Source organism: Cyanistes caeruleus, chromosome 5 (assembly GCF_971803275.1).
Source record: "Cyanistes caeruleus chromosome 5, bCyaCae1.hap1.1, whole genome shotgun sequence".
Classification (NCBI taxonomy): Eukaryota; Metazoa; Chordata; class Aves; order Passeriformes; family Paridae; genus Cyanistes; species Cyanistes caeruleus.
In genome coordinates, this window is record NC_141705.1 from 12,542,310 (window position 1) to 12,567,499 (window position 25,190).

A 25,190-nucleotide genomic window follows, 5' to 3' on the forward strand; every position below is an offset into this window, starting at 1 on the left:
AAGCAGGTGTAGCAGAATGGGGAGGGAGGGGTGTTTGTAAATAAATGCAAAAAGTTTAAACTCTGATCCATGACCACCCTGTCACTGGGTGTCACATTAGTTTTGGCTGTGTGAGAAGCATCAATAGTTTAAAAGAGGCCACTCATATTTTAACTGTTACATTAAAACCTTCAGCAAAGATTTCCACTCTGAGATATTTTCCATTGTTATCAAATGTACATATGTATTAATATTCAGTGTAACTAGAAGGATACAGAATTGTAATGAAGTCACAAAGTCTACTTGATGATCACAGATTTGTAACTCTCACAGATTATGTAAGATACGTTGACATTTTATCTTGTTAACAAGATGTATTTTTCTATGTTAATTACATGTATAATTTGTATAATTTTGTATATTAAATGTATGCATATTTTAAATTAAAAACATTATAATTTTCTTATTTTAACTTTAAAATGGTGACAGAGCTTCTGAAATACAGTTTTATATACAGCTGTATCCATGGATAGCAACTCAGGAAGTCTCAGTTTTGAGGAACCTGATCTTTTAACAGGGTAAAGAAATTGTTACACCCGAGCTCTTGCTCCTCTTGGTGAAGGAGCTTCCATTCAGCTTCTGCTGAGTTAGTGGAATTAATATGAGTTGGCAGAATACTATGGGCTGTATCACTGCTCATGAAGTGGGTAACCTGAGCCATCCCTGGCTCATAGCTATGTTTTGGATTCCTGACAGTTCCTATATGTCAGGAATACAAATCACCAATCCATGGGATGGGGTTTTGTGGGGGGAGGAGGACACTGCTGGCAGGGATACAGCAGTCGCACAGAGCACAGAGGGAGACTGACTCAGTGAGTTGGCAACTCCAGTCACTCCTCTGGAAGAAGGAGAACTCATGTCTCTCACATGCATTCCCTTTGGACTTTTTTGGTCTGGTGATTCTGTTGTAAAATGCACAATAGCAAAAAATATGTGCAAAATGTACATTGCACATTCTCTAAGGCCCTGCACCAGGGAAGTCCTGTTCTAGCTCATGATGTTCACACTGTTGGAAGAAGAGCTCAGCCACAACTGAAGCCAAACAGGTATGTGACACCTTCTTGTTGGGCTTTTGTCCCGCAAGACAATGTTGTAGGTTTTGTTGTGTGAAGCAAGTATGTCCCTAGGTTTTCTGCTATCACTCAAATAGTCTATGTGGAATAAAGGTCCTATAGGAAGTGGGTGCACTTTTAGTCAAGTTCAATTCAGTTTTAATCAAGCAATGTCAAAACAGGATGAGATGCACTGTCTGAAAATGAATATACCAAAGTAATGTATTTCTCCAAAGTTGCATGCTTGTTTTTAAGCAAACTCACAGGATGCCAGCATATCAGGATGCAATTGGGTCTGCTTCTGTAGCACCTAAAACTGCAATTTTGTCTCTTACTGAACAAAGGAACAGTATCTATCTGGTGACTGAGAACAGTTTTTAATAAACTAAGGGATAGGATATGAAAGATACTCCAAAACATTTAAAAGCAAAACCAGACTCTGATATTATTTTATGCTTATTTCTAACTAGAACGTTTAATGCTGTCTTCTAAAGCATTGATCTGACATGTTCTCTGAGTCTTGTGATCTCTTTATGTATCAGAATTAATATGAAATCTCCTGGCTTAATGCTTAAAAAACAGCATTATTCTGTTTTTTATTTAAAAAACCCTGAGTGCTCTGGAAACCTGAACAGTGCAACCTAACTAGATCCCAAGTGTAAACAGAGTCCATCTTTCTTAGCTTTATGGATGATAAATAAAAGATGCTCTTCATTTAGCAGATGTGTGCACTATGCAACATACTGGACCTACTATGGGACCTTCAGAAGTTTTTATTCTGGAAATTAAAATTAATTTCTTGATTTCAAAGAAATAACTCATAAAATGAATATTTTTCCAATAATTGTAAAGACAGGTCAAACATCACACTCCATGTACCACCTGCATATTTCACTAACTGACAGGTTTTGATGTCATGTGGAGGAAAAAAATGACCTTTTTTTTTCCTCAACATGACCAATAAATCTCAATGTTACCACATCAGGAACAAAAAAATCAATATTTGCCCATATAAGAGAAGACTTTAAGGAAGCAACAAAGCAATGTCCTACAACCTGTACTGACTTTTCTTCACTCACACCAGTGAAACCCCCATATGATATTGAAGTGTTAATGTGGAAATACAGTTTATTAAGAGAATGGAATCCTGAACTGCAAAATCCTGGGCAGTATATGCTCAGAAATGTCAGTTGACTAAAATCAGTATGCTGATAACCAAAAAGAAACGAAAGTTTTGCTATCTTACTAATTCCCCTCATGTGAACAACACCCCTAGTGTTGAATGCACACACAGCATTTAAGACAGCAGGCCCCACTGGATTATAAATGCAGAAAAGAAAGATGTTTTCCTTGGATGTATTTTGGCATTGCTTGGGTATGTCACATCACTGCTTTTTCACATGGTTTGCGTCCAGGGGTAGTTGTTAATGAGAAAGATGTTTATCTGGACTAATTTCTGATTAAATCCCAGGGACCTCTCTCTTTAACCTCCCACTTTTCCTGATTTCCAGTTTAAAAAACTTGCAATTTTTCTCTTACTGGGACCACCAGCACCAAAGACAACAGTGCAGTTTGATTTGGCTTGTATTCAAACAGCACATTGAGCAGTAAACAGGCCTTTGTGATTGATCCACTGCTTCAAATTTGCTTAGTCACATAATCAATCTCAGACCAGTTTGTTTAAATGTACTATTTCAGAGCAACAGAAAATGTCCCTTATATAACTACAGGGTAGTCAAAGCCTGTGACAATTGCCAGAGATTGGCTGTCTGTGCAGGAGAGGAGTGTCCAAGGACTTGTGAATTTGGTGGATGATCTCGGGCACCAAATCTCAGGATGATTGTAAGGCAGGGCTGCAAAATGGACCTTCTGAAGCGGCCTGTGCAGAGAGCTGAGGGGAGCACACTCTCTACTCCTTCTGCCCTTGGTTTTGGAAACTTTGATCCCTCACAGTGAAACGAAGCCCTCCCTGATTTGCCTTTCTGCCGATGCCGAGTCAGGCAGGCACCGTGCCGGCCCGGGAGCCTCCCGGGGTGCTGAAGGGACAGCTCCGGGGGGCGGGCCGCGCTCCGGCCGCTCCGAGGGGATCAGCGGGGACACCCCGGCCCCCGCCTTCCGCGGGGCTGGGCGGCCCGGCTCGGCGGCCGCTCAGGGGCCTGAGCCGCGCACCCAGGCCCGCGGAGCCGGCGCCCCATGCCCGGTGACGGGTCCGGCGGCTCAGGCAGCGCTCGGCGCGATCACTTCCGTGTCAGGGCCGGCGCCCGCTGCCTGTAGCCCCCGCCTGTAGCCCCGGCCTGTGGCCCCCTGCCCCCGCGGCGTGCGAAGGAGTCGCGCCCTGTCCCCGCCGCCGCAGCGGGGAAGCGGCAGCCGGGGCGGCGGGGCGGAGCAGAGCCGCCACCACCCCCGCGGGCACCTGCTGCTGCGGCAGGAGCAGCGCGGCCCCCCTGCCCCGGCTGGGGCTGCTTCTGCTTCCTCCCACACTCCGGTCACCCCTCGCTCTTCTCCCCGCCGCTCCCCCTGCGGCGCAGGCCGACCCCGAGAGACGCTGGCCCGTCCCCCGCCCGTACCGGGGGCTGCCGCGGCCGCGTCCCCCGCCCCGCCCGGGCACCGCCGCAGCCTCTCCCGCGGAGGGGGGCGGGGGCAATGTGAGTGAGCAAAGTGGGAGAAACTCCCTCCGGCTCGCCCGGGGGGGCTGGGGAGGTTCGGAGCTTTTCTCTTTTTTTTCTCTTTTCCTTTTCGCCTCCCTTTTATTGCAGCCCCGAAGCCACGCAGCAGCGGGTGACCGGCGCCCGCCCGCCCGCAGGGCAGGACCCCGCTGGCACCGGCCGTGTGTGCATGCGGCGGGCTCCCTCTGCCTCCTCCCCCTGCCTCCCGCCCCCCGGATCATTCTATACCGGGGGAGCTGTGCACTGCGGTCCCTGCTCGGGGAATCGCTGCTGCTCTTCCCATTCGTCAGGGGCTTTCCAATCACCTGCCTCTGCCACCCTCTCCGCTCCGCTCTTTGTACTTTATTTTCACGTGCTCTTTACTAACACAGCTATTTTTAAATCCCGCTTGGATTTATTTCTCTCTCTTTCTTTCTTTCTCTCTTATTTTTCTTTTTTTCCCTTTTTCTCTCTTTTTTTTTTTTTTTTTTTTAACCGTCGGGGTGAGTGGGGGGAGGGAGGTTAACGTTTGCGGTTCCCTAACGGAAAGATCCCACCAGCCAACCCAGCACCGCCACTGCTGCATGCATCCGCTCATTTTTATGGTCACTAACAGCCTATCCCGGTAGTGGAAGGTGGAGAGAAGTGGGAGGCAGGGAGAGAGATAGAGAGAGATTCGGACAGCGAGAATGGCCGAGAGAAAGAGGAACTGGAATAAAGAAGATGACCTGCCTGTGTATCTAGCTAGGCCGGGCACGACAGCCCAGACACCGCGACAGAAATACGGGGGAATGTTCGCCTCCGTGGAGGGGGCCTATGAGAACAAAACCATCGACTTCGACGCCTACAGCGTGGGGAAGAAGGGGTCCCGGACTCCGCGGAGCGGCAGCCGGCACGACATGCTGGACGGAGGGGACAACTACAGCGAGACAGCCAGCGACATCAGCGAGATCTCCGGCTCCGTCATCAGCTCCCCGGGAGACCGGGAGGACAAGACCCCGGGCGTGGAGATCAAATACCCCATGGGGAAGGAGCTGCTGCAGGGCCAGGACAATGGACAGGTGAGCGGGGCCCGGGCAGGGGGGGAGGGAGCCGCCGCCCCCGCTCGCTGGGCGAGCCGTGCCGAGACTGCTGTACCGAGCCGAGCCGAGCCGAGCCGAGCCGAGCCGAGCCGAGCCGAGCCGAGCAGAGCCGAGCCGAGCCGAGCCGAGCGTGCCGTGCCGAGATTGCTGTGCCGTGCCGAGACTGCTGTACCGAGCCGAGCGTGCCGTGCCGAGATTGCTGTACCGAGCCGAGCGTGCCGTGCCGGGCCGGGCCGTACCGTGCCGTGCCGCAGAGCCCCGCTCGCCCGTGCAGGGGGCTGGGGGCCGCCTTCGCGGGGAGTTTCGGCACGGCAGGTCGGGGAAGCGCGGCCCCCTCCTCCCGGTCACGCTGATGCTGTGGGAAGAGCCCGGCTGGCCCCTAAACTACCTCACTTGGCAGAGCTTAGCGGGGGCGGGAGGGGGCGACCCCAGAAATCGTCTTTCTTTGTAAGTGATGGCGATGAGTTTTCTCCGTTTCCTTTCCTGCCCGTGCCGGGGGGCTGGAGGGCAGCTCGGGTCCCTCAGCGCCTCCCGGCCGCTCCCCGGAACAAAGCCGGGCCCGCTGCACTGCCGAGCTCTCCGGGGAAACTCCGCGGAGCCTGTCCCAGGCACAGCCCCAGGATCTGCCCCGACCCCCCGCCCTGACTCAGACCCTGCTCCCCCCGGCATTGTCTCCCCGGCAGGGAGCGCGGAAGGCGGGGAGGATGGGCCGAAACCTCTGCCCCGGGTTCCCCTTCCCTGGATCTGCAGCCTGGACTCTGATGCGGGCTCAAGGAAGAAGTGAGCCGGTGGGCTGGCCGGCCCCTGATGGCTGTGTATCTCCATCTTAGCCCTGCCGGTGGCATGCAGGCTGCAGGCAGACCCGGGGGGCTGGTTGTCGTGGGATCCCGGGCTGTCATTGATTTCCCCTTAGAAAAAATGCGGCCTTGCAGTGATGTCTCTGCATGGATACACCCTCTTCCTGAATACCCAGCCTGGAGTCTCTGTGGCTTGTCTGCACTCTGCTGTATCCCTAGGCTGAACTGGGAGTTTCCACGCTCTTCACCCCTCTTCAATTTGAGCATGAATGGGGTGCTGGTTTGCTCTGGCCTGGGGGTTGTGTGCAGGTGCCACCTGGCCTCCTGTGCAGCGCAGGGGGTGTCTGCTGTGCTGGGACAATGGAGCAAGCAGGCAGGGCTTGTTGGGACACTGTGCCTGGGATGATGCTGCCTTCTCTGCAGAGACCCTGGGTCTGCATTCAGAGGCTGCCCGCTGCAGTGCAGTCTTCTCTTTTCCAGCTCCTGAACTCCTCACCTGAATCTCTGGTGCTGCCTTCCCCATTTTCCCTGCCTCCTAGTTCAGCCTGGGACTCACTGTACACACTGCACACTATTTCTCTGGATCCCACTGTGTTTGCAAAGTTGGCCAAAGTGAGGTGAGGATGAGGTTGAGGTAAAGCAGGAAAGATTTGGCCACTGGCTTAGGAAGGTGCACTCTAAGCAGCAGATAGATGTGACCCCTGTGCAGTAGCATCCAGAGTTTTTTACAAGCTTCCAACAATGATTTCTGGGAAGATGTGTCAGGGATGTGGCCTGGGTGCTTAATGTCTTGTATCTATGTATGTATCACAGGGCTGGGTTTGCTAAGAGCCCCAGAATGTGTGTCCTTGGGGAGATTAACTTGGGCACAGCTTTGCTATGCCTTTTGCCCTCAAGCACCATGGTTAGAGGGAGGTATTCTGTGAGACAGAGACGGGTTTCAACTATCCACTTTACCTCTCCAGCAGCTGATATAGCAGCTACCTGGCCTGGCCCGGTTATGTCATCCCTCATGACCTCCACGGGCACAGAACAGAGCAGGTGTGTGACAATGGGGCAGTGACAAGGATGGCAGAGCATGACAGTGCTGTTTGGGTCAGAGATGTTGGTGAGGAACAGGGCAGGTCGGTGTCATCAGGGACAGAGCAGGCAGGGCCATCAGGGGCAGTGCAAGGGAAAGCCGTCAGGATCAGTGGTATGGGGACAGCGCAGGGCAGTGCCATCAGCGTCAGTGCTGTGGGGACAGAGCCATGCGGACAGCGCAGAGCACTGCCATCAGGCTTCATGCCATGGGGATGGTGCCACAGTGCCATGGCCATGTGCAGCACAGCAGAACCCACGGCCGGGGGTTATATCCCCCGTCCCCACCCTGCGGCAGCCCACGCGTGGGGTCCTGCCGGTGACCTCAGCGTGCGAGCGGGGCGGCGGCGGAGCCGGCGGGGCGGCGTTTCCCAGCGCTGGTGCGGGAGGGAGGGAGGCTCCGGCTGGATTGATGGGATGTGAAGGGGGGCCAGGCGGAGGGGTGGGGGACAGGAGGGAAGGAAACGCTTCCTGGGTTGCGCTGAGCGAATCCTGCTCCGACCTGCAGCCGGGAGGGCGCTGCTGCCGCCGGCACAGGCAGCGCTCGCCGACCCCCCCGGGAGCCGCGTCCCTGTTTGATTGCAGCCGGAAAAAAAAAAAAAAAAAGGTGCCGGGTTCGCCGGGCTCCCCTTCCTCTGGGCGTCGGAACTTCGCCCCCATTCCACCGCTCTGCCGGGTCGCCCCCGCCCCGCCCCATCACCCGACCGGGCTTCGCATTATTATTCGTCTCAGCACCGCCGGTGTTGTTCCGCCGGGCTCGGCTCGCTCCTCGGGTTCGTTGCGTGCTCCCGGCGCTAGGGAGAGCCGACATGTCTTACCAGGGCAAGAAGAGCATCCCCCACATCACGGTAAGCGGCCCCGGGCGCTCCTTTGTTCGCGGGGCGGGGAAGGGCGTGCGGCGGGAGCGCAGTGCCCGGGGCCGCGGGCAGCCCCCGGGCTGCGGGGCCGGGGCTCCCCGGAGCGGCGGGCTGCGGGCGCCGCCGCCCGTCCTCCTTCCCCCGCTGGAGCGTTGGGCGAGGACTGATTTCATTTGATTTAATTTTAAAATTTCATTGTTATATTTTTATTTTTATTGTATTCTGTCTCCCCTTGCTCGCCCGCCACCCGGCCGGGGCTCAGCGCTGTGTGCTCGCTCCAGCCCGCTGCGGGGAAGGCAGGGAGGGAGGGCCGGCGGGGGGCTCGTCCCGGCGCCGCCGGGGCCGGGGGTACCGCCCTCCCGAGGAGCCGGACCCGGGGAGGCTCGGCCGCCGGGCTCGGCAGAACAAAAGAGGGAGGGGACCACCGCAGCACAACGTGCCCCTGCCACCGCCCCCCGCAGCGGGCAGGGGCAGCGCAGCCTCGGCGGGACACGGGCGGTGGGCCGGGGGGAGACACAGGGTGCGGAGAAATGGGAGGTGGGCGAGCGTGGGCGTGGGGGGAAACGTGGAAAATCAAAGAGCGCCATGATGCCGGCACCAACACCTCTGCGCGCTATTAATACATCAGGCGTGGTGGAAATCAGAAGTCGAAGAGTTAATCATAACCATTCTCTTCCTATCGGTGCCCGTCTCCCGCTAGATGCTTTTGTACCCGAGAAGAGCTACAATAGGGTGTGCTTTCCACACAAGCCAGAAAGAAAAGACCTGGGTCCTTTGATACAGTATATGCTTTCCCTTAATGCACACGATCTGGGGGTACAGGGGCTGGGATAAAGAACAGGCAGGGCTGGCGGATAGGGGTGTGATGGGGGAAATCGCACCCGGAGCTTGCTCACACGGCAGAGCTTTTCCCCAGTACCGGGGTTGGTCTCCAGGTTCTTGCTTTCCTCTTGGGGGACTGGATCAGCGGATGATGGGGTCACTGCTGCTGGGGCACCTGGGGCAGAGATGAGCTGGGAAGGGGGGTGAGCTCCAAGATTTCTTGGGTTCGTGGAGCTTTTCCTGGAAAGCTGTCACGGTGTGGTGCGGAGCAAGTTTCGGTAGCTGAAGGAGCGCTGCGTGTGGGTGTGGCACCTTCCTGAGCAAACCCGGTGCTTAACGGCATTAGTGGAGCCCGTGTTACAAAGCTTGTAAAAATGTACAATAAAAGCGTTCTTCAGTCAAAATATTTGATCAGGAGGAGAAAAACCTCCTTTTAAAAGCTGAGCTTTATGATACCAAAGTGCTGCATTTATGCAGGTTTCCACAATCAACAGGCGGCAGTGCCTGCTGGCCAAGGCTGAGCCTGGGTTTCTGCAGTGGCTTTTGGGTGATGGCTCCTCTTGCCTTGTTCCTCAATGCGATGAGTGACTTACAGTTACTCAGGGCATGTCGGGGTTGGGGAGACCCCGGTTACCCTCTGGGTGAGTGTCAGGTGCTTTGTGCATGGCTCAATCTTCATTTGAAGCTGGAGTGTAACAGGGTCCCACCCATAGCTAGTTCTTTGCTCTCCGGTTTGGAGTAGAATGAGAAACTGGAAGAATTATGAGTCTTTGCCTTAGAATCAACAGTTCCTTTTAATTTCATCACTTCTCACAGAATTTCTTCTCTGTGCTGGGGAGAGGATTACTGTGAAAAAGAAAGCCCAAACCTCATCCTTTTCTCTTTAAACTGGGATGTACTGAAGCTTCTATAAATGAATATTCATTAACATTACTGTTGAGTTTTGTGACCAAATCAAAGGCATAAATTAACATTAGTGAAGTTGGCAGGCATCAGGCCTGGACTGGTTTTGACTTTTTTTTTTACACTTCTGGCCCTTCTCCTCCAGCAAAAGAAAATCAGGCACTTTGTGTCAGACCTTGTACATGCTGCTTGTCTCGCAAGAACCCACAGGATCTGTATGTATGTGTGTATCTTCTGACACCCCATTCCAGTGTGGTAAATTAGATGTTTCATCTGGCCCTAAGGAAATACATTGCAGCTTCAACTCATCTGGGCTCTAAGGAAATGTGATAGCTCTTTTGAAGTATGCAACAACAGTGATGATGAAATAATATAAAAATGAAATTTGTTAGTGTTCTTAACATTTCCCCCCACTCACACTCCTGCTTTTTGGAGCTACACCAGCTCCTGAGTTCATTGGAGAAGCAACAAACTAATTTCATACAGTGTCCTGGGTGCTGATACTTCTCTGTGGGTTTTCCAGTACTAAGCCTGTGTTCCTTGCAAGGGGCCAGGAGCTGTCCTGAGCACACAAGAACACCCAGCAACAGCATCCAGCCACAGGCACTGCAGCCAGCAGTCAGTACCTAGCCAAAACTTCCCTCTGGGATCAGGTCTGCAGCACCAGGAGCTGTGAAGGAAGAGGCAACAGCTGGTTTCACCTCTGATTGTTGTGGATGCAGATACCACTCTTGGAAAGACAGCCCTGTGGTATCCTGTCTGGGATAGTCTGACCATGCCTCGCCTCCTGACTGCTTCAGACAGCAGGACCTGACTGAAAACCCCTACACCTCTTTCACCTGAAGCAGCTTTATTCCTGCTTTCCCTTCTCCCACTATTTGTGGTAAAGACACTGCTGCACACAGCCCTCTTTGGCACTGAGCATCTCCCTGCTCACATTTACTGATCTGCACATGTTTGTTTTTTTCATTTCATCTGCCTCTTTTTCCCTTTCCATTTCAGCTTGTGAAGATTCATGTTTCTTGCATTTTATCTCACTTGTGGCTGTCCTGCTGCCTGTTATGCATCCCATGCAGCATTCAGGCTTGCTGTTAGTGGAGTACCAGCACTGTGCCAGTGTAAGGTGCCATTCATTTGTGAGTCAGACTGGAGAAACTGGGCCCTTTTGTGTAAGGGAGGAGAATGACCTCTGTATTTGAAGCACCAGACCAGTCTGGGGATGTATGATAGAAATGCATTGAACCAGTAAGTGTAAGCACTTCAGTCATGTCTTCTGCACTGTGTTGAAGTTCTTGGTAGGTGGGTCTCAAACCACTGGTTCAGGAGTGCTGGCTGAGGATGGAGCAGGATGTGCATAATGTAAGGGTAGCCAAGAGTGCAGGAGCACTTTTCTCAGCCTTCATAGTATGGACAGCCACCACATCCATTGCTGAGGTGTTTTTCTGCATGGGGTGGCAATCTTTTGTGCTTCAGTTGTGCAGGATGTTCTCATGCAGACCAGATTTTCCAGGACATAACCCCCAGCCCATTGCTTTTAACATCACTAATCATCAGTATTTTTATGATTTAATGATCAGTTTAACATCATTAATCATCAGTATTACACTCCTCTTGTGCAACATATTACAGGGAATCAATGGAGATGATGACACAGAAATACCTGTTACAAATTATTTTGGTTGCTGTGTTTTGGTAGTGGTCAGCAATTTTCAAGGAAGGCCTGAGCTTAGATGAACTCAAAATTGTAGCATGGTTTTAAAAAGGCATGTGGCATGTTAAATGCCTATGACAGGATGTGTTTGTTCCAGCAGCAACTGCACCCATTAAAACATAATCTGTGTGAGCTCAGTGAAGAGGAGGTGTGAACACAATTCTACTGAGCAAAGACAGAATAGCTAGTCACCAAACCAAATGCAAGGAGGCATTTGGGGGAGGAAAATGGTGCCCAAATCCTTTGGATAAAAAAAGGGAATCATCTTTCTGGGTGTAGTCCAAGGGTTGGCATATGAGAGGGGAAAGGCACTGCTGGTCCTGAACTGACAGCCTGTAAAGGCACAGGGAGATAGAGAGCACAAAAATATGGTGTTACAGAGGACGGATTGCACTACTGAGCATAATAAGAAAGGAGATCTGGCACAACATGATAAAAAAAAGCAGATGCAGAAAAATGAAGAGACTGAAGAAATTCAGAGGAGTGGGCACAGAGATTAATTTTACTTGTTACCTTTAGAATTGGTAAGAAGAGAGATGAGAAGCAAGTAGGCTTCAGTTGAAGATGGCAAAATACTTAGAGAAAAAACACATTCATCTGGATTTCTGCTGTGTGACACAGTGGTTCAGGATGGAAACTTTCTGTTTGGTCTGAACAAAAATGTTTGGGGTAATGTGTGGTGTTCTGGTGTGATACAACAGCAGTGTGAGAGCTGCCAGCCAATGAATTTTGGTCACCAGGAGCAACATATCCTACAGATGCAGGACATGGTGGGTACCTGGAATGGTGGACCAAAGTCCTTGTCTAGGTTTGGGTCTATTCTGTATCTCCTCTGACTGTGTTTTTTTTACCACCCACCTTTGTTTAACACAGTGTTTGTTTGAAGCTGCACTCAGATTACTCTGTCACTTGCCAGAAGTGTTTGAAAAGCCTGCTGAGTGCTGGGCATGGGTACACTGCCTCATGCTACTATTCTGCTCTTGGTGCAATATTTTGGCTGATTTAGACAGTACTTTTTGTCCTGTTTTAAATACCAAGGCCTGGGACTTCTGGATGCCTTCTTACTCTTGAACATTTGCTTAATCCTCGAAATCACATGTTCCCATGTGTGTCTGTTTAACAGACTTGTCCCCTCTCAGTTTACTCATCTGTCAGTGAACGTATGTGAGTTCACATTGTGTAGTGGACTGGACTTCAGCCTGGCAGCTCTGGAGATGCTTTAGCTGCTTCAGTATAAGTTTTTGGACTCCCAGCCAGCATTTCCATGATTCTTTGACATATCTTTTCCTTTCTTTTTTCCATAGGAGAAAAGGTGGCCACTTTTTTGTATGTCAGTTCCATATGGTGACTTAAATTACATTCAGAGTAGGTCCTTCTGCAGGCATTTCCTTGGCGACTGAAACCTTTGGCAGAGGGACAGAAGGAAGGGTTTGAGGCAGTGATTCCTTTAACTGCCACAGCAAGTTCATCAGTCAGTGCCCTCAGCAGAGCATCAGTGTTTTCAGCATCATAGCTGGTGCCACCACAGAGAACTGAGCTGTGCTTTGCTGGAAGCTGGGCAGGTTTGGAAAGGGGACAGTGGCTGTCTGGGAAGATATCTGATGCCGTGAAATGCTTGTCTGAATCTTGCAAGTGCTGAGAGCAACCACTGCCAATGAACCACTTTTCTGATGAGAGATCAGGATCTGTTGTCTGCTTTGCTGCCATTTCAGAATCAAGAATTTTTTCAGTGGTAAAAGTATGAAACTTCCATTTTCCTTTGAAGGAGCCAGCAGAGGCCACTGGCTTGTGGAGCACTTGGGAGTTAGTTGAGATAAACTTGAGTTTTGTACATATGAGAGAGATAAATGCTTTTGTATGCATGAGGAAGAAGGAATAGAGATGAGCAGCAAAGTAATTTGCAGGTTTCTGATCTTGCTACATGTACAAATGGTGGCCTTGTCCCCTGAAGCAGAGATACTTTGGGATTATGTTTGCTTGTCACAAGATAAAAGTTTTCATCTGTAGTGCATGTCCTAATGAGTTTTAAGGTGTAAGCTACTGTTTATGAATAATAAATGTTCCTCCTGACTTCAGTGAAGTCTATATTCGGTGTAAAATCTCCTGTGTGTAATAGTAAGGACCCAGGTAGGTGGCTGGCTAGAGGAGTAGGAAGTGCTCAGAGTGAGGAGGTTTTGAAAGGGGAACCAGAGCTGATACCATGTGAGGTGAGGCAGCAAGCATCACAAAGTGCTCTCACTGGCAGAAAAAGTAGGTATGTCATGCAACATGACAGCACGAAGTGTCTGAATACAAACAATACACATGGTATCCACTGCATTTGGCTGATCATGAATTATCATTGCTAGCATCATCTTAAAGGCATTTTCTACTATTCTGTTTCCCTTGCATCCACCTGCTCTGTCAGAGAAGGGATTCCATATGGTCTTAGTTGGATTTTGACAGTGATTGGTGCCAAGACAGATACGTCCCAGTAACCTGATGCAGGCTTCTGATCAGAACTTAGATAAAACACATCTTCATTTCAGTGACCCAGAGATGTCAGCCATGCTGTAAATGACTTTTACTTTCTTCCCAAGTTTAAGCTTTCCTATGAATGCCTTGCTGGGATTTTGAGATCCCCTTTAGTTGACATAACCTGTGTGTAAGGGTTGGGTCTAACAACATACGATGCAATAGTTTCTACCCTCCAGCCCCTACTTAGATGAAACCCCTGCTGGTGCCAATGAATATTGTCATCAATAAGATGTTTGTTGTGCTTCCCTTCTAAAAGCAAAGCAAAGATGACATTTACAGTGAAGAAATCCCCATGGAGTTGGTTGCTGTAGGAGTAGCCCCTTTAGAGTGGGTGATTAAGCAATGAAACTGCCAGTTGAATAGGAAGCCAGGTCTCAAAAGGGGAGACAAAAGAACATCAGATCTTTTAAATGAATAAAGATGAATGAATACGTTGGCCATGGACCAAGATACTGCATTACTACAATCAGAATAATCCTTCTTAAATTAATTGCCATATAGTAGAGTGCATCTGTTAAGAAAAGAGCCTTAAAAGCAGGATTCTCCATTAGTGGCCTATCGGAAATGATGCCTCAAGGATGAAGTGTTTTACAAGGAATTCCCAGAGCTGGTTCAGGGTTCACCCTAGCTAAAAGCCACTTCCTATGGAGGGTAATCTAGATGTGAAATTCAAAAAGAGGGATACTGCTGATTAAAAGCAGATCTTCTATAAGCAGACAGTACTTCATGAAATCCCATTTACAGCTCTTTGATCCTTATGAAAGGATTTTAAACAAACATTCCTCTTGGGAAGGATATCTTTATTCTTTTGCCATTAAGTTTTAAAATGTTCCTTATTTGTAAGTACTTTGCTAAAAGCGAGGTAATTTAACTGTAGCGTATCACAGCTGGGTCTGAATCTGACCAGCTGTGACAAAAGACAACCAAATATAACCACACTGACAAAAAAAGTAAATCTCTTGTATATTGTGGGAAATAAGTCTGCAAGTAGGAGCACATGGAAGCACAGTGGAGCTCCTGAGTGTCTCCTTCCACTGTTTGCCAGTGGGTCTTCAGCCTTTGAGATGGCTTCCTCGCAAATAGTCTCCTTGTGGAGATTTAGATAATCAAGGAGAACACAAGTATCAAACAGTGTTTCTTGTACCTTCCCTCTAAACTGAATTATGTGTCTTTTGCAACTCTCAGTGGGCTTTTTAAAACCTCAGTAACAAAGAATTCTGCCTCTCAAATGCTAAAAAAGTAATGTCTTATCTGCAAGTGTGATAACATAGCTTAATGCTTTTTCATGTCTATTGCATTTGACCTGATCTCTTTTAAACCACATGCCTTTTTAGACTGAGAAGTGAAATGCAGGTGGATTTAGAATTGAAATTGTTTTCAAATGGCTATTTAGCATAAAATCCTTAGTCATCTTCAAGGCTCTTGACTAATCTGGGTTTTAGAGAAAACAGCCATTGTTGCTCTGGAGATGTAAGGACAATGTTATATTCTGCTAAGTCCTTACAATTACACAGAGGCTGAAATCACTGCTGAGTGTTTCCTCATCCTCTAGGCGTGGAAAATCTGGGTTTTCTGAGTGTTGTAAAGTCCTTTTTGGTTGGAAGAAGCTGCAATGCAGTTATTGTAAAGATCCAAATAAAGAATTAAGCAGTACAGCACTTAGACCTGTACGTTGGATATGTTATCTGAAGTTAATTATATATAAATGGTAAAGCAACTGTAAATAGTTAAAAATATATGGTTTATTTGATTTATAGATGAAGATGCAATAGGAAGATGTTCCATTTGTGGAATAAAAGCAAAAATGTAATATTGGAATTGCAGGCCGGACAGATGCTGCTATTTGATGAAAATGCTACTCTTGGAATCTCTTAGAATCTTTCTGTATGGCTAGAATACATAATGACTTTTTTGTTTGTTTTTTTAACTCCATCTTGTATCACAGAAGTGTGATCTTCTCTGAAAAGTTCCTGCAGGTGCAGTGCATAGGTATTGATGCTGTAGAGAAGTGTGTGGTTTCTATAACTCGTGCTGCATTGTATTTTGACACACTGAACCAATTTGAAATAATGTTTAGTAAATCTTATGCCAATTTTAATTTTTCTGTTACTGTGTTTTAGTAGTCCCAAGAAGCAGATTTGAGAACTGAATTTTTAAAAGCTATTTGAATTTTGTCGTGTATTTTTAGATACCTCTAGCTCTGAGGGGAGTGGGTGAATGGGAAAAGGCTAATTTTAAATTTCTTTGCAACTGTTCTTGCTCTAACATTTGGTTTGCAATTTTGAGTAATGCAGAGCAAAGTGTTTTTCCACCCAGGGGAATTTGGTGTCATTTGTATTTGCATGGAGCCCTGTGCAGGATTTGGGACCAGGGCAGGGCTCAGGCTCATGGTCCTTGAAGGCTGGTCAGATGCTGCTTCTCTCTGCTGGCCTTTTGCCATTGGTGTGCATGAAAATGTGGACATGCTTCACAAGAGCTGAGCCAGGCTGATTCAAACCCCAGCAAAACAGGCACTCTGTACAAAGTGTGCCAGTCACTAGCTTACAGATGTTTCGTGTTGCTCTTGCTGTAGTGGAAACAATAGTTGTGAGGGAGCGACAGCCACCGCCTCCAGTCTGAGCAGCCAGCCCCTCCTCCTGCAGCAAACGAGCTGAGTTTGTGGCGTCTCCTTCTGCTGCCATGAAAATTGCTGTCATGTCAGAGACTAAGCTCCGCAGCTTTGCTGCCAGGTTAAGCAGGAGAAGCTAGGCTGTGATTAGGAAAAGATCCCCAGGGAAGCAGTGTGCAGGTGGAAGGTGACGGGCTGGGAGTATTAGGAATGGCTGTATCATACTCATCAGTGGGCTGAGCCGGGAGGTGCCAGAGTGCCTGTAAAATGGAGCTACAGGAGAGACAGCAGATATGCATCATGGCTGAGCTGATGCTGTGTCATGGCCAGGCACAGAACTGCAAACAGCATTGCAGCAATGCAGTTGCATCATTGCAAGAGGGATGGGTGGAGAAGAAACACCTTGGCTCCCACACGCTGCCGTGACTGTGGAGCATGGATTTACAGTGTGCTTACTGCATCTCCCATGTCAGTGCAAGCAGGGTTTTTACCCCTTGCATCTTGGCATCTCATGAACTGTTCAATGTAATGCTCCCCCTCCATTTTGCAATCTTCCTGCTGTCTGTCCTTGGCAGCCTGGAGAGGGGAGAGGGTCCTGGCAGCTTTCTTTGGCTTGCACTGAGAAGAGGTGGGCTGGAAGCCTCTTGTGCCAGGCAATGCACGGAAGGCTCGGTCTGGAGCCCTTGGAGCTCAGCAGGCAGGGCACCACTGCCTGAGACACCTGTCAGCTGAATAGAAAAGTGGCTAGAAAGGCTGACAGTATTGTCACCTCCTGAGCTGAGTGATGAGCCTGTTGCTGTTTGCATTGTTACAACACCTGAGGGTCAGTGGCTGGCTGAGGGTACCTCTGGGAGCTGGATGTTCTTCCTCATGGAGATTGCAGCTGGGAAGCAGAAATACAGGCTGGGATTAGTTCAGGAACTTCAGGTCACTCCTCCCTTCCTTCACTGCTTTCCCCAGGGCACTGCAGAGTGTGTCTCTCCTCCAGCCTGAAATAGGGAGATGATTCTGGTCCCTAGTTTACCTGGATATTTGTCACTTGGTAAGAAAATTGCAAGCACTCTGATTGACATCATGCTTCTGGTAAATAATAAATGGCCCCTAGTCACGCACAGCCTTCTGCTTGCCCAAGGAGGCTAACCCATTTCCCAGAGCCAGTGTATGCTCAGATTTCTGTCCAGGATTTCACTGCAGCAAGGACCAGTGACCCAAACCAGTGTGGGGTCACCCAGTGACTGTCCCTGAAGCCTGTGCTTAGGCTGTAGCAGGGATTGAATACTCCATGTGGTCCAACCATTTGTATGAAATTCTGTTTCATGAAGAATACAAAAAATTGCTTGTCAATATTAATCTGTGCCTCCTTTCTAGTAATTTATGTTTATGTATTTTTTCCAGCCTATTCATGGAAGTGTATCTCTGTGATCTGTGCGTACAGGCATTGGGTAGTGCTGCTTTGGCTAAGGACAAACCAGCCCTGGTCTGGAGCAGGGTGTTTGAGGCAGTGCTGGTTTGCTTGGACACAGTGTGCTGCTGAGGTGTCCACAGGGCACCCAAACCTCACCTGGGCTGCCAGTGCCCTATGACACCATCTGTCTCAAGGTGCTCTGCTTTGCAGCAATCTGTAATGTGTCCTACACTTGACAATTCAAGCTGGCTGGGAGATGTTCCAGCAAAACTCTTTTTCGTCTGAAGTTGCTGATGTGCTGGAATGGAAGGATGTTAGAGATGTTTCCACATCTCTCAGATTCTGATGAAAGCTGGACAAGGCTCCACAACACTGTCCCAAATGGCTTGGCAGTCTGCTTGGGGTTGTGTGGTTTTTTGGAGGCCTAGTCTTCCATGACTTCCCATACCCAGCTGGGCAACCTTAGCCTTAGGTGCAGGACAGCTCTTCCAGCAATTCAGAATTGTTTGTATTTTCTTCTGAGGTGTTAAGAATTAAAATTTTGAAAGTCTCCATGAAGTGAAGGTTTTATTCTCTATCAGAATTTCTTACACCCTCCAAAATTCTGAACAAGGTGAGACTTCATAGCTGAATGTTCAGTAATCATTTACAGAGTGAGGCCTAATATAATGGCTGGCTCCACAACTGAGTGCTTTCTTAAGACTGTATTTGTATCTTTTTTAGCTTATTCTAATACCTAATTTTGTTACTTACATATGTATATCTATATGTAAAAGAATATAAAATCCTTATGTCTACAGTTATTTTTCTGGAGCTGTGTTTCAGCTTTTAGTCTGTTTTATTTTCCTTGCCTACTGTTTTACTTAGTACACATCTCCTGTTTTAAAAGAAATGAAATGTAGAACTTTTTGATGAGGGTGCAGATTTTTTGCCTCCTTAGCAATGACAAATGCAGTGCTCCGGGCACACCGCCTGCCTATATCAGTAAGCTTGTGCCTCTTGTAATTGGACAGTGTTAATGTTTAGGAAGGCAATTGAATGAGCTGAAAAAGAGCTCACAAAATGGTGGTCCCTGCAGGTCAGCAGGTAGCATAGTAAATCATCATAGTGAGGAGGTGCAACTGCCAGCCTGTGGCAAAATAACTTATTACTATTCTGGCTGTTGATTCACAAGTCCTGCTGCAATTACAAGTGACAGTAGAGAGGCTGGGGAGAAAACAGGGAGCCTGCTCCGGATGCTCCATCCTCCAGATGGGGGGACTTTCATTCATCTCCATTCTCTAATGAGAGGGTAACAATGTCTGAGGCAGGTCCTGGGGACATATGTCATCGTAGCTCTGTGCCTTGGTTCTCCCCCAAGGTCATGTCACTGCTGGAGCATGGAGCACGTGCAGAGCTTCAGACCTGCTGTATACATACCCTTTTGTTGTGTACTGTATTTAAAACGTCTTTTCCTCATCTTCTTTCTCCCTTAAAAACGTCTGTTTCTCCCTTTTTCCTTTTTCTGGAGCGATACAGAGTGCTGTAAAGGTTTTAAACCTGCAAAATTGTTCAAGTACAAGCTAAAAAGTAAATGTGCAGTGTATAACAGAGGTTACATTGTAATACCTCTAGCTCTGCCTTAGTGATTTATAGAACAATTTTTTAGAAATTTATTTGTTTTATTGTCCTGGATTAAGAAAGTGTCAGGTTGTTTGTTCTCTAAAATGGGAACTCAGGACATTCATAGTTTATATGCCTAAGTCATGCTGTAACTAAAGCAGGAATTGAATCTTAACTGAGTAGAATAAAACATGGACAGACTGGAGATTCTGAGTTATTGTCTTGTAGACATTGTTTGGTGAGCCAAGGAAATAATTTATAATAAATGTCTATTTTTATGTATGAATGGGGAAAAATGGTTCTGACTGCTTTAAGAGTTTTCTAGCATTCACAGTCACTTGCAAAATTCTTTTCAAAAGTGTTATGTACTTGTCATGGTTTAACCCCAGCTGGCAACTCGGCCCCACACAACCACTTGCTCAATTCTCCCCCACCCCACCCCACTGTGGGATGGGGGAGAGAATCAGAATGGTAAAAGTGAAAAACCTTGTGGGTTGAAATGAAAACACCTTAGTAATGGAAATAGAATGACCACAGTAATAGTAATGATAATAATGCAATTGGTAGGAAAATAAAAAAGAGAGATGAACAAAACCAAAGAAGGACAAGCGATGCACAGTACAGTTGGTCACCACCCACTTATTGATGCTCAGCCAGTCCCCAAGCAGTGCTACCCCTATCAACCTCCCCCTGACTTTTATTGCTGAGTATGATGCCATATGGTGTGGAATATCCCTTGGGTCATTTGGGGTCAGCTGTCCCAGCTATCCCCCCTCCCAATTCCTTGTGCTCACCCAGCCTCCTTCCTGGTGATGAGAAGAAAAGACATTCACTCTCTAAGCTCTGTGCAGCAATAACTAAAACATACTTGTGATACTAATAGAGTTTCCAGCACAAATACAAAGCAGCCCCATACAAGTTGCTGTGAGGAAGAGGAACTACCCCAGCTAAAGCCAGAGGAGCACTGAAGTTACAGACTTTCCCTGACTTTGGGTAGGTGGTAGGGGACTGGCATTTCCAGTATGACTTCTTCAATGAGAGAGGTGAAATACTGGTTCTTGGGAATATGCACTGGTAAAATTTGCTTTCTGTTAAATGCAGTTTCTGAGAACAGAATGTGACCATTTGAATAGAGAAGAATATAAGCAGACAATTACTGTAAACAGTCTTGTAGACTTGATATTTTGAACACTCCTTCTTGGGAAAAAAAATAAAAAGTTTGCTCCCTGGCATTTTAGAGAATACCAGGAGGTGGTGGCTCTTTGTGCTCTTTGTATGATATTTCAGGTGAATCAAACTTTGGAGGTTGCTTTCTGTTCTCATTCATGGAGTGAGTTATGACATGAGCAGTCTCAGTGCAGAGTGCCCCCAATTCATCAACAACCTTTGGCCTGCAGAAATCATAAATTGATTACAATTAATTCTCCATGCCCATTAGAAACTCTGTGTTCAGCTCTGGGTCTGTACCATGGTACAGAGACACGAGCTGTGGGCTGCATCCCTTGGCTGCATCACGGGAGTTGCTCCTGCTGAGCTGATGTTGAAGGAGCTTCCCTAGTGAGGAATTTCTACATGGCATGGGCTAAGCAGCCTCTTATGACCTTGTCCCTTCCCATTCAAAGCTTTGTTACTTTTCCAGAGGTGCTAGGGGTGCCAAGTGAGCTCAGCCTGGCCATTGCAGTGTTGGGCAGTTTCTTCTAGGGGCTCCTCTTTCCCTTTTGGCCCTTGTGCAGTGAGGTGGTAAAAGGGGGATGTAGTGGCATTTCAAGTGTTTCTGTGTGCAGCGATTTCTGCTTTGAGCAAAGTGAACTGTGATGATGATGAGGTCATGTTCCAAAAGTCAGGAGTAAACAGTCATTGAAACTATCCACTGTGTGTGTACCCACATGAATCCACCTTTATATAGAGTATAGCTTGATATTAATGACTTTCTTTATAATATGACCGTATTTATAGCATAAATATGTAATTATGTTTGTTTATTTTGACAAACCCATATTTTCCCTTTTTGTTCCTCCAGAGTGACCGACTGCTCATTAAAGGTGGAAGAATTATCAATGATGACCACTCCTTCTATGCAGACCTATACCTTGAAGATGGACTTATAAAGTTGGTTTTATAAAATACTGCTTTTTTTGCATGCATGTTAGCATAGACTAATATAGTGATTTCTTGATAGCGCTGAGCTGGTATCTTTTGTGGACAGAATCTCAGTTGCCTCTAAATGTGGGGCTGTAGTTGAGGAGTGTTTAATTATTAAATTCTGCCATTTTATCTTCACTAAGATTAGATAAGTAGAAATTTTTTTGTGGTAAATTGAAGATATTTGCTTTTGAACAGTTCAATCACAGTTTCTTCTGAAATAGCTAAGGCAAGTAGACATCTCAAGAAAAGAAGTAATGGTAACGACAGTGTAAATATTTTGAGTCCATGAATGGCAGACGGCTCTCTACAGCTTTTTTTCCCTGTACCTAGTCAGTGCAATTGCAGCCACGCTCTTAAGGATTGTAGGGCACAAAATTCTGAAATATGCCATGGTGTATGGTGCAAACGAGGACCTGCTGCTTCTCAGTTGTCTGTTGGTTAATGCTGAACCACGGCATGTTCTGTTCCTAGAATGTTGTTATGCATTGTCACACATTTAGAAAGAAAGTCCTGATTTATCAGGCTATAAAATACAGGAACTGGGGAAGTATTTGTTAGGTGAAAAACTTGAAATATGTGTTACTTATAGCCTGGGAAACTGTAACAGAGGTGTACATGTGCTCTACTAGTCCTTTTTTGGCTTAGTGGAGATGAGGGTCTCTAAGGTTTGCAAAGTTACGTAGTGTGTATGAGCACTCTGAAGTACACAAGGATCAAAGCCTTTTTCATGACTGCTAAACATTTTCACTAGTGACCTAAGAAGCTTGGTCTCAAGAGGCTACAATTTGATGCAAAGAAATATAATTATGGTTATCTGGTAAATAATTAATTGCCTACTTGTTTTCAGAGCTCTTTAAGAATTTAACATCAGATTAAAAGTCCAATTCTTTATATATCTGGCTACTTACATTATTATGATTCAGGTTATAACAGAAAAAAATCTGAATACTTTCACCCATGAAACACCCAAGTACACATGGACTGTGTAGTTTTCTTTTTAATACTTTAATACTCACTCTGCCTTTCCATTTGTAGTGTTAGTTGCATTAAAGAAATGACAAAAGTGGAGAGGATACAAAATTTTGAACATGTATCTATTTTTAAAGCAACAGCTAACCAAGTTGTGCTCTTTGATGGGTGTTTTTGTTGAGTTTTTCTGTGGTTTTGTTAGTTCAGATGCAAATCTTCTAGTAACACTTGTAAGCATCAGAACTATTTAAACAGCTAAATGCATGAGATGCTGAGAACCTGAAACTGCTGTGAATTTTTGGCTTTGATTCCAGAAATGCAATGGTAGTTAGCTGGCAGGTTAGCAATGCCAAGCTTTCACCTGCCCTTGTTAAGTACATAGACTCCCTCTGAAATCCATGTGTGGATCCGTATCTCCAGGAAGTATCTCAGCTGCCCAAGCCAATTAGGATTAATAATGAACAGACAGGCACAATATTAATTTTTAAGAGGCATTTATCTTTGCCCAAGGAGACAAGTTCTCTATTTAGCACCCTGAATTATGCCTGGCTCCCTAGATTTAGAGGACCCAAGATTTTTCTTTGTAAACTGTGCAAGAAGTCCTGCTCTGAACTCATTTGTGAGGACAGCCTGCTGTAAGATGGGGTTGAGTCCTTACTGTGTTCAGATGATATATTTTGCAGTCTAAGAACGCTCTGGGTTTGTTTGATCTCTGTTTCTTCAGGTGGAACTGCCCATTGTGTGTGAATATTTAGCATCATTGTTAAATGTGGCTCAAGCTTGTTTGGAGCTGGACCTCCGTCATCCACATTTCAATTGATACTATAACTTTCCAGCTGCAGATCCTGCTGATAATACAGAATTCTAGTACAGAATGGAGCAGACACCAAACCACTCAGCCCAGAATAAGCTAAAGTGTCCTGGTTTTACCGCACTGTAAAAGATCTGGGTTATTTTTCTCTCTCTGAATTGAAAACTGATTGGAAAAGAGAGGGTTGGGTTTCTCTTGCAGCCTAATGAAAACATTTGGGTCTTTTAATGTTTTTACTGCCGATCGTTCTGCAGAGAGGAAAACAGAGGTAACCTTGAGTGTGTCTGAAGATCAGCTATAGTTTGCAGGATGGAAGATGTTTCTTTCTGCCACTCAGTGCTCAAACTAGCTCCCTAGGTACAAGGAATAGTGGTGCATGTGGATTTTTCCTACCTGGAACTTAAGCCCTGCACACTCGGATGGCATCTGAGAGGCAGTTCTCCAGTATCTAAATAGTATTTAAAATATTTGGTAATTTAAATTGGCATATAAATAATATATTTTGCCTACATCTCTCCTGCCTCTGTTATCACATGAGGAAATGAGCCCTGTGCCAAGTGACAGGTCATGGTCTGGTGCTTGCTGTACTCTGCTCCATCCCTGCCAAGGGGAAGGGTTGGATCCCTCTGGGCCAGAGGAACAAACAAATGGCAGGGTGAGGGACATGGTCTCCAGAGCTGGGAAAGTTAGAGGGAACCTCAGATGCCTAAAAGAGGTCTGGGCTTGATAACTGCAGAAGCAAGGCCATGGAGTTCTGGGGGAGGTTTTCAGCTTCCTTGGATGAAACTCAGGAAGAGCTGAAGCCTGCTGTTTCTGTTGTGCTTTAATCAGCTCATGTACAACGGAGTTTACCAACTTGTTCAACTGAAAATGGCAGACAGCATCAGCTTTCTGTGGGTCTGAGTTTTCTGGTTGCTGACATTAGGAAACCAGCTCAGTCATTTGTACAGTGTCTAGAATGCAGTTATCTGCACTGTTGTATTTTTTTTACCCACAAGTAATGGAACCCCATTCTTACATACACTTTGCATTAATGAGTGAGCGATTCAGGAATCCTGTCACATTATCTCCTACTCTCTGTTCTACTTAGTTGGAATAAAAATAACCTTGAGCACCAGTGAAGTTCAGACTTCTCCCAGCCTTAATCTTGATGCCAGGGCAAGAGATGAGACACGTTTCTGACAGGTAGCAGCGCAGCAACATCCACAAAAGCTGTTTGGTTCTATGTCAGTTCAACATGGATGATTTCAGCTGAATAAGATTTTACTCAACCATACACTGAAAGTAATAGGCATTGAATCATCAAAAAACAGTGTATATAGTTAGCACACTTTCACTTTGTTTGGACGTGTGTCTTCTTGAAGAGGAAGCTGGTAGATACTGATTGTGGAAGAAAATAAAAATTAATTGCTTTTTTTTGTGGAGGTTTTCATTAATATTATTCTCAGAAGGTGTGTTAGTCCTTGGAGTGCAGTTACTCCTTGGACATACTCAAAGGACATGGGTCATAGCTAATTTTTCCCAGTTCAATTCAATAAATGCTCTACAAAGGTGGAGGGTTGTTCTGATTAAAATCTTGGGGATAGATTTGACTAACAAAAATTAGTGCAGCACCATTACTATACTACTTTATGCATTTAGACATTGAATCTGCTCATGTGTGCAATGCCTTATGATATGCCTTTGTGAGGCACATTTTAAAACAGAGATGCTTCTTGTAACTTTTGTTTGTGCAATTGTATGTGCTGGGCAGCTGCTGGTTTTTGCATCCAGGTTGCTTCCCTGTTTGTCAGGGTGTTGTTCACACTGCACAGCTGCACACAGGTTATGACAGGCTGCCAGTGCTGCACATGTTGATGACTATTAGGTGCCAGACTTGGAGGTGCCAGCTCTCATGACTAAGCCCTCCTGGTTTTGTTCAGTGCTGGGCAGCTGTGACCCCATCCTGGGATGCCCACGAGGAATTTGCCCATGGTATGGCTGTGCTTCCCTCCAGCCAGAGCACAGGGCTGATGAAGGGGAGAGAAGCTGCTGGCAGTGGCATTTTTGCATAGCATACGGAACAAATTCTTGACCTCTTGGGGCTGTTTATTAACTCTGTCAGTTTGGCCAGGTTCCAGTATGAATAATTATCCCTGTGTTTTT

At 46.9% G+C, this 25,190-nt stretch overlaps 1 protein-coding gene across 2 annotated transcripts in view; it reads left to right on the forward strand.

Moving 5' to 3' along the window:
* The first annotated feature begins 3,293 nt into the window (after window positions 1–3,293).
* CRMP1 (collapsin response mediator protein 1) overlaps window positions 3,294–25,190 on the forward strand; it is a 49,837-nt gene continuing 27,940 nt past the window's right edge. Inside the window, exons 1-2 of one of the 2 annotated variants that reach the window (XM_086889235.1) lie at window positions 3,294–4,797; window positions 21,141–21,229. In XM_086889235.1, the coding sequence (XP_086745361.1) occupies window positions 4,426–4,797; window positions 21,141–21,229 (461 nt within the window). In that variant the 5' untranslated portion in view covers window positions 3,294–4,425. Of the gene's footprint in view, window positions 4,798–7,131; window positions 7,544–21,140; window positions 21,230–25,190 lie in introns of those variants that run through there. The other variant, XM_086889236.1, reaches the window with a different exon arrangement.